This window comes from Anser brachyrhynchus, assembly GCF_964034855.1.
Source record: "Anser brachyrhynchus genome assembly, chromosome: Z".
NCBI classification, from domain to species: domain Eukaryota; kingdom Metazoa; phylum Chordata; class Aves; order Anseriformes; family Anatidae; genus Anser; species Anser brachyrhynchus.
The window spans coordinates 21,028,475-21,037,282 of record NC_137697.1 but is presented as its reverse complement, the minus strand read 5'-3'; the positions used below and the strand labels follow the sequence as shown (position 1 = coordinate 21,037,282).

The 8,808-nt window shown below is 43.3% G+C and overlaps 1 protein-coding gene across 2 annotated transcripts; it reads left to right on the top strand.

Moving 5' to 3' along the window:
- The first annotated feature begins 1,387 nt into the window (after positions 1 to 1,387).
- Positions 1,388 to 8,136, top strand: F2RL1 (F2R like trypsin receptor 1). Of its 2 annotated transcripts, XM_080573858.1 has the most exons (3): positions 1,483 to 1,604; positions 3,881 to 3,933; positions 6,238 to 8,136. In XM_080573858.1, the coding sequence occupies exons 2-3, from the start codon at positions 3,906 to 3,908 to the stop codon at positions 7,341 to 7,343; spliced, it is 1,134 nt and encodes a 377-aa protein (XP_080429984.1). In that variant the 5' UTR covers positions 1,483 to 1,604; positions 3,881 to 3,905; the 3' UTR covers positions 7,344 to 8,136. The 2 variants fall into 2 exon arrangements, with proteins under 2 accessions (XP_080429983.1, XP_080429984.1); XM_080573857.1 differs by lacking the exon at positions 3,881 to 3,933 and having other exon boundaries at positions 1,388 to 1,604.
- Positions 8,137 to 8,808: the final 672 nt, after the last annotated feature.

Here is an 8,808-nt window from a genome sequence, read left to right as displayed (position 1 = left end):
GGTATACCACAGCAGAGCAGATCTCCATGCTGCAGCCTGTGGAGGAGCCCCTGGTGGAGAAGGTGGACCTGCCCTGAAGGAGGTTGTGGCCTATGGAGAACGCTCTCCAGAGCAGATTCCAGGCTGGAGCTGTAGCCCGTGGAGAGAGGACCATGCAGAGGCAGGTGACCTGGCAGGAGCTGCTGCCCGTGGGGGACCCGTGCTGGAACATCTTGCTCCTGATGGCTGGACCCCATAGTACGGACCCGTGTTGGAGCAGTTCTTGAAGAGCTGCAGCCTGTGGGCAGCCCCCGCAGGATCAGTTTGGGAAGGACCGCATCCCGTGGGATGGACCCACTTGGAGCAGGGGCAGTGAAGGAGCAGTGGAGAGTGTTATAGACGGACCGCAACCCCCATTCCCCCAGGCTGCTCGGGTGGAGGAGATGGAAGAGGGTGGATGGGGGGAAGGTGTTTTTAGTTTGCTTCCTTAGTTTCTCACTTCTCTAGCTTGTTAGTAATAGGCAATACAGTTACTAATCTCCCTGCTCTGAGACTTTTTTGCCCATTATGATAGTTGTTGAGTGATCTCCCTGTCCTTATCTCAACCTTTGAGCACTTTTCACTGTATTTTCTCCCCGTTTCCCTTTGAGGAGGGAGATAAAGAGAGTGGTTGTGGTGGATCTCAGCTGCCACCTGAGTAAAACTACCACACAGCCTTCCCGTAAGTGGCAGGTCAAACAATGCATCACTGGCTGTAACTTCATAAAAACGTTAATTAAACATGCACTTTGCTACTCTTCTAATACAAACTCAACAAACAAACAGCATTACAGAAGCACAATAAAAGCCATATATGGAGCACTCAACACAGGTGATCTGGGGGGATTTCCCCCTCCCTAAACCTCAGACACCTTCACTTCGAGGCATCGTACCCCGAAGACGTCACACTGCACACACAGCCTATTACTTCACCTGGTCCGTCACGCACCAGGTATGCTGTGCATGACGACTAACCAGATGTACTCCAACGTGATTTCTAGCACCGCAGAAGACTCCACAGCCATTGCAGGCCACGTCACCCAAAACTTAAAACCTCAAAAGCAGCCCCATGGGCTGGCCTAGTTGAGGGTACAGGTGGGACTCCTCGTCAGGCACCTGCCGCAGGCGACAGCCTCACCTCCCTACCCTGCGGCCGGGCTCAGGTAGCAGTCGGAGAGCAGATTGAGGAAGGGCCGAAACCCTGCAGGACACGCTCGGCCCCGCAGCTGAGGCACCAGCCGCGAGGCAAGGCACCCCACGACCCGCAGTCCCGCCACGACCCTCGCCCCCAGCCATTTTGGGGCGGACCCCGCGCACCCCGCAGCGGGGCTCGCCCCCGCCATTTTAGGTGCCGCCCCGCCAAGCCCCGAGGGGCGGTCCTGCCCTGCCGGTACCGGTCAGGCCGCACCCTCCGCCCCCTCCTAGCTCAGGTATCAGGCGAAACTGGTCGTGCGTGCGGGACAGGACAGGACAGGACGGCAGCGGCCGGAGCGCGGCGGGAGGGACGATGGCTGGGCGCCGCGGGCTGTGCCTGTTGCTGCTCCTGCTCCTGCTCAGCGCCCTGCTGGAAGCCGTCACGCCCACAGGTGAGCTGGGCAGCGCCGGGCGGGGTGCGAGCCGCCGCTGCGGGCACCGGAGCCCCGCGGCAGGGCTACGGCAGAGGGGCGAGAAGCGGCACCGCCGGTGCTGTGGCTGAGGGGGACGGCGGGGCGCAGGGCGAGGCGATGGGGCTTGATCGCGTTGGGGCGCAGCCCGCCGGACACCGGGCAGGGTGCGGGGAGCCCCGAGCAGCGCTGCGGGGTCGGGGCTCGGCCGTGTGGTCGGTCTGAACGAGGCATCGCCAGCATCAGGTGCTGCTGTGCCTCACCTGGATCTCAGCAACTCGCCTAAAGGTGTGCGTAAGTGAAAGGAAAAGAAAGGAAAAACCCTAGCTTTTCAGATCTGGAAGAAGAAAATCAGGTTCTGAAGTGAAGACGACAGTCTTTTTTTTTTTTCATTAAAAAAAAAAAACTTAATTCTTATCTTTGTTATTTTATATTGCTTTCTGAACGTAAATACCGTTTAAAAAAAAAGAAAGAAAAAGATTTAAATTTCACCGCCCTACAGTTCATGTTTTGCTACCTTTTTATAGTAAGCCTCCAAGTCCCATTGCCATATCTGTGCACTTTGCACTGTGCCTCTCTGCATTAGTTCTCCCTGTGCCTACTTACATAGTAAAAGTACATGCATAAAGACTATGTAAATATTGAAACCAAGCTTATGGTAGTTCCTATTTTCTCAGCAAATAGACACTAGATATTTAATACGTGGTTATCACCTGCATGGTCAAACCAGTGCATGATGGTATCAGATATTTTATTTTGTTCTGTTGTGTGGTATATTTTGCATCACTTTGTGCTACCTAGAGTTATTGTAGGTTGTAACAAACGGATGATAGCATCCTTAAAATCTTAAGGCAGTAAAAATCAGTGAGCCATTAGGTGCAAATTTGGTGGTTGACAGCAGAGTTAGTGATACCGGATTGCCTCTTGATATCCCAACTATCTGACTGGGGAAGGCGTAAGCTGTATAGGGGACAATATCAACTTGGGTTGGAAAAGGTAGTCTGCTTAAATGTTTTATCAGGTTGCTTGACCTTCTGGTGTTGGGAAGTGAGATGAGCTGGAAATGGTATTCCCCTCCCAGCCAAGGCAGATGCACTGCAAGTCAGGGGACATGACTGTTTACAAACAGGCTAAGGCACTTGTGGGGTTGTGGTGAATCTGTGCTGCAGAATCAAGAGCCTTAACCTTAGTCCTGTATGGGTGAGTATTGCCACCGTGACCTAAGATGGTTTAGATACTCAGTGCTGCAGGGCAGACATCATCCTTCGTTTGGTGTGATGGTTTATATCTTCTAGACAAATAGCAAAGCTAGCGATGTTGAAACGGTCTTCTTGTGGGAGAGAGTGTGTTTGTTCCCATGATGCCAAGTAAGCTTTTCCTGTGGGCAGATTAGCAAGTTAACTGCATTCTCTGTATGTGAGTCAGGCAGGGTGAAACTGTTCTTGGAAAAAAAAAAAGAAAAAAAGGAAAAAAAAACACCACCACCAACAAAAACCTCAATTGTTATGGAAAACAGCAAGCAGAGAAAGAGTAAGAAAAGGAGTAGAAAATGCACATACCTAACAAAGGATTGGTTGCTCTTGGAGGGAGTGTTAACTGCAAAGAGAAACAGGATACTGAAATGTCTCCCTGTATGCATGCCAGCTGGGCTAACAAAAGCTGCCCAGTATCTGCAGTCAGAAATTTTGAGGCCAAAACTGAAACATATCCTTCAAGTAAGCATAAAAGCAAAACTTGGTGCCTGAAATCATATGTTTAATTTGACCATGCCTTCAAAAATAGAATAAATAATAAGAAAAACTTTGTTATCTCACTCTTACAATACCAAGTCCTGTTTGTGGGTCATGTGTCTTCCAGTCTATTTTGTGTCACTCTTGTTCTTTTGTGACATGCTAACACTCTAGGTTTTTGGAGACTATGCTTATTTCTTTCCACCCAGCCTATGAACACCAATGGCAAAGCATTGCTTTTGTATCTGGTCACAAAATATTTATTTAAGTCTTTTGAACGGAATATGAATAGTATGACTGCAGTTTGATAAGGTAAACTACTTGTTGATGTACAGCTGCACAGTGCTATGCTAAGCTTTATTGTGGTACTCTGAGAACTGCTGCCAGCTTGTAGTAAAGGGTCTGAGCACTCTGGGACCTTTCTCAGCCAACCTAGGGAAAGAAGTATTGCTTTTTATCATTTACATCTAATGTCTCAATGAGCTATGTTCTTTAGGCTGATTCTATATTTTTCTATTCACACCTCAGGTTAGGGACCTGGTTATTCTGTGATATGCAAGCAAAGTTTACAGTCCTTAAAGGTATTGACATAATCATGTGACTTGAAGACCTGACAGCAGGATTTGTGTGATTCTGCCCTTTTGTAATTATACCACAAATAGGTCAAAATGAATATTTGTCATTGCAGTTTATTTTCTTTAGGACTGTTCTGCTGATATAATTTAGACAAATCTTTGCAGTAGACTGCACAAAGACTGAAGTCCATGTCATTGCACTGGCAAAAAGCTTTCTTACGCCACAGTCTTCCAGTGAAGCCTGCCTGTGCCTTGAACTTGACAAACCCTTGCTAACTAGAGCTAGGGTAACTTAATTCAAAACTATAAAGAACACCAATATATGCCATATTTCTGTACCTCTTTAGGAAAGAGGTCACTCAGCCTAGGCAGGACCCTAATACAGTACATCAGGCATTTGTAGTACTAACTTGAACAGCTATCTAGAGTTGTGCTACTTTTGAGAATCTATTGGGGAAAACACACATACTTGTGTGTTTATTTATTTATTGTATGATAATTCTTGTCTCATACATTCATAGAATCATAGAATATCCGAATTGTAAGGGACCCACAAGGATCATCATGTCCAACTCCTGGGTCCCCAAAGGACCACCCTAAATAAATAAAGTCCATGTGTCTAAGACCATTTTACAAGCTCTTCTTGACCTCTGTCAGGCTCAGTGCCATGACCCCTTCCCTGGGGAGCCTGTTCCAGTGCTTACTTTAAAATGTAAGGTGTTAGTCTAATTTATTCCTTGCTGGGATTGTATCAAAACTACTGTTTATTGAAAGACAAAAGCACCATCTTTCAACACTCTTCATGGCATGTTAAATACAGACCTGCTTGCTCAATAAAACTCTTCTTTATACTGTTGTGTTTTATGATGTTGCTGTTTTCGTTGGTGGCTTTTTTGGGGGGGAGGGAGTGGCTAAAATTATCCACGAATATTGATAGAATTTGTGATACGATTAAACTACTCTTACAAACAATCATGTATCATGTACGTTGAGTCTAGCTTGGTGGATATATGACTTTTTAGAACAGAGTGAGTTCTTTAACAGTATCTGTGCAGTTTAACTTGTCTGTATAAGAGGACTGTGTTGAGTATGGAAGGTGTTGTGGTAGGGGTCTCTGGACTGAGCCATCTGAAGGCTGTCATACAAGACAGAGCGGTCAGGAATGTCTGGCTTGCGTATATGGTTTACAGGTTCATGTGGCATTCAAAGAGGTAGAGCAAAACCTGAAGTGATAGCTTTCTGGTGTAGGAAGCAACCACAGAGTCACAGAACAGCTTGTGTTGGAAAGGACCTTAAAGACCATCCAGTTCCAACCCCTGTCATGCACAGGGATGCTACCTACTAGACCAGGTTGTTCAAAGCCCCATCCAACCTTGTCTTGAACACCTCCAGAGATGGGACATCCACAGCTTCTCTGGGCAACCTGTTCCAGTGCCTCACCACCTTCTGAGTGAAAAATTTCCTTCTAATATCTAATCTAAATCTCTCCTCTTTTAGTTTAAAACCATTCTTCTTGCCCTATCTATTTGTTTGAGTACAATGGTGCTTTCCAGCGACCATACCTGGCAGCTCTACTGATCTAGTGGTGTGAGTAGAAATTGTAGAGATTGCTTGACCATCTTATCTGTGAATTAGAAGGACACGACAGATGACTAACTTTAAGCATGAAGATGCAACAGGGCCAGTCTCTTCATATTTTACTTCAGATATAGTGCAATAGACATCTGTCTTCAGAGGTCACTTGAGCATAGCTTCCTGCTTTGCATTCTGACTGTTTCAGTTCTACCTAGTCTGACTGAGGACAGCATACTGTCTTTAATGCACAGCTGGGTTTGAGGCCATCTTTTCATCAGCAGATTGAGGCCAAGAAAACTTCTACTGCAGATATATTGTAAGTATGCTGGAAAGTTCTAGAAATTCCAGCATTTGAGTAATCTGGCAGTGCCATGAAAAAAGATAATCGTGCCCCTGGGTTACTTGAACAAGTTTGTTCCTACAATCTGAAGAGTTAAAACACCTGACAGCCATTTCAATAATGTATTGTTATATTACTGGTGAGGTGGAAAAGCATTCTGGTTACTGATACACAACCATTAAACAAGGATATATGTGCATTTTGGATAGTAAACTAAAATGAAGGGAAGAAAAATTGTCAAGTATTTGAAAAGCAGTCTAATTTTTCTGTTGATAAGACCCTCTTTAATTCTTCAGTGTAAATCATGTTGTCTAGTTTATTAAATAAAAAAAAAAAAAAGGAAAGTTACGTTTGCACTTCAGTAACAGTGACTTCTCAATATATTTTTTTTCTAGTGAAAAATATAACCACCAAGCCAAAAGGAAGAAGTTTTGTGGGCCAGAAAGTTACAAATGCAAATAATGCCTCTGGGGAGTCCTACAAAGTGGATGACTTTGCAGCAGAAGTCCTTACAGGAAAGCTGACTACAGTTTTTCTTCCTATTGTGTATGTCATTGTCTTTATCATTGGTTTGCCAAGCAATGCCATAGCCATTTGGGTCTTCTTTTTCAGAACAAAGAAGAAACATCCTGCTGTGATTTATATGGTTAACTTGGCATTCGCAGACCTTCTCTTTGTTGTATGGTTCCCACTGAAGATTGCATACCATGTAAATGGCAATAATTGGCTATTCGGAGAAGGTCTTTGCAAAGTGCTTGTTGGATTTTTCTATGGAAATATGTACTGCTCTATTCTTTTTATGACATGTCTCAGTGTGCAAAGGTATTGGGTTGTAGTGAACCCCATAGTGAACTCAAGAAAGAAGTCTGAAATTGCTCTGGGCATCTCTCTTGCTATCTGGATACTGATTTTGCTGGGCACCATTCCACTGTATCTTGTTAATCAGACAGTATATATTTCAGCTCTTAACATCACTACCTGCCATGATGTGTTGCCTGAAAATGTTTTGGCTAAGGACATGTTCAATTACTTCCTCTCACTTGCAATTGGACTCTTCCTAATCCCAGCTCTCGTCACTGCTGTTGCTTACATACTAATGATTAAGACTCTGAATGCTTCCAGCTCAGATATAAACACTGGGAAGAAACGAAAAAGAGCAATCAAACTCATTATTGCTGTCCTGTCAATGTACCTCATCTGTTTTACACCTAGCAATGTGTTTCTTATTGTGCACTATTTACTCATCAAAAAATACAACCAAAGCCATCTGTATGGGTCATACATAACTGCACTGTGTCTTTCTACTCTGAACAGTTGTATTGATCCATTCATATATTACTATATTTCAAAAGACTTCAGAGGCAATCTGAGATACGCTCTTCTTTGCCGAAGTGTGCGAACTACACGGAGGATGCAGGTTTCTCTCTCATCAAATAGATACCCCAAGAAATCCATTTCTTACTCTTCAAACTCAAATGGAACCACTGAATCAACCTACTGAGTTTAGTCCTAGAAGAAAAGTGAACTCTTACTACTGTTGTTGAAAGGAAGACAAGAAAGTTATTTTGTATAACAGAACACCTTTGCTTTTTGACTCACATTGAAGCCTGGATTTCAGAACTGGCATCTGCTTATCCTTTATAGAAATAGCAAGCAGATAAATCTTCAAACCATGCTGGGAAAACAAATAATGACATTTCTGATGCTTTGCAGAAGTGCTGCTCACCTCAAAGTGTGTTGTGGTTGAAGAAGTTTTTGTTCAATATTGAAGCTGCCAAAAAGGCAAATGTCACTGGAATGTTATGTAGAGTTTCTAGTATATTTAATTAACAGAGAAATCTGTTTTGTTTGGCTTTAACTGTAATATATTAAACACGTTGTTTGTATGGGACCTTGCACTGTGTACATGCTTAACACTGAATGTTTTTTGAAACAGTAGTGAGAAGGAAAGGAGAATCTGTTCCACCATCTTGGTGGGGGTCCAGCAGCATGAGTGCTTATTATCTTAAGTATAATGTAATCTTACTGTATTTTTAAAATTTTCATGTTGTAAATACTAACATGGTAGTAGTCTGGTAAGGTTATCTTTTTGAGTTGACCAGCTGAACTTGTTATCAGCTAGCACTGAGCTAAATTAAATGTTAGTTGAGATGTTGAGATAATATGCTGTTACTTAATACTCATGAGTACCTGATCTTAAATGGGTCCGTTTAACAAAATTTTGATGAATAGGTTTGATTTTTATATAATGTCTTGTATTTTTTAAGATATCTAATACGATTTTTTATAACACATTTGAGTTGTGTGCTTTCTTTTATGCATTTATATGCTCTTCAAAAGACTGAGAAGTTCACCTTGCTGGATTTCAGGTAGCAGAGATATCATTCCTATTAGTGAATTAGAAGTCTGACTTTTATAGCTGTAACATATAAATGTGTCAAGTAAAAACACCAAATGATACATTTCATTAGAGCAAAACTTTATTCCCTTATCAGTAGATAACTAAACCAAATGGTTCCAAATGGTTCAGAACTCTGGGGAAATAATGAGAGATAAATCATGTTTAGATTTCTAAATATCTTAAATCCTCCTCCCCCGCGCATTTGTGATCACTCATGAATATGCAATCACATCAACTTCTCTAAAAAGCTGATGGTATACATTTGCTGGTAGGATTTAGATACATTCTCTCAAATCTTGCAATCCTGGTAATTTTCACCAAGCTGTACATTGCACGAGCATTAAAGTGACCTGAGACTTAAGTATAGCGGGATTTCTGCAAACACAAGCAAACAGAAAAGCTGTCAGTCCAAAAAATACTCTGATTTTTGGTGATAACTCACTGATGTTTCAGTTGTTGCTGAGCAGTGCTTATGCTAAGTCAAGGACTTTTCAGCTTCTCATGCTGCTCTGCCAGTGAGGAAGCTGGGGGTGCACAAGGAGCCGGGAGGGGGCACAGCCAGGAC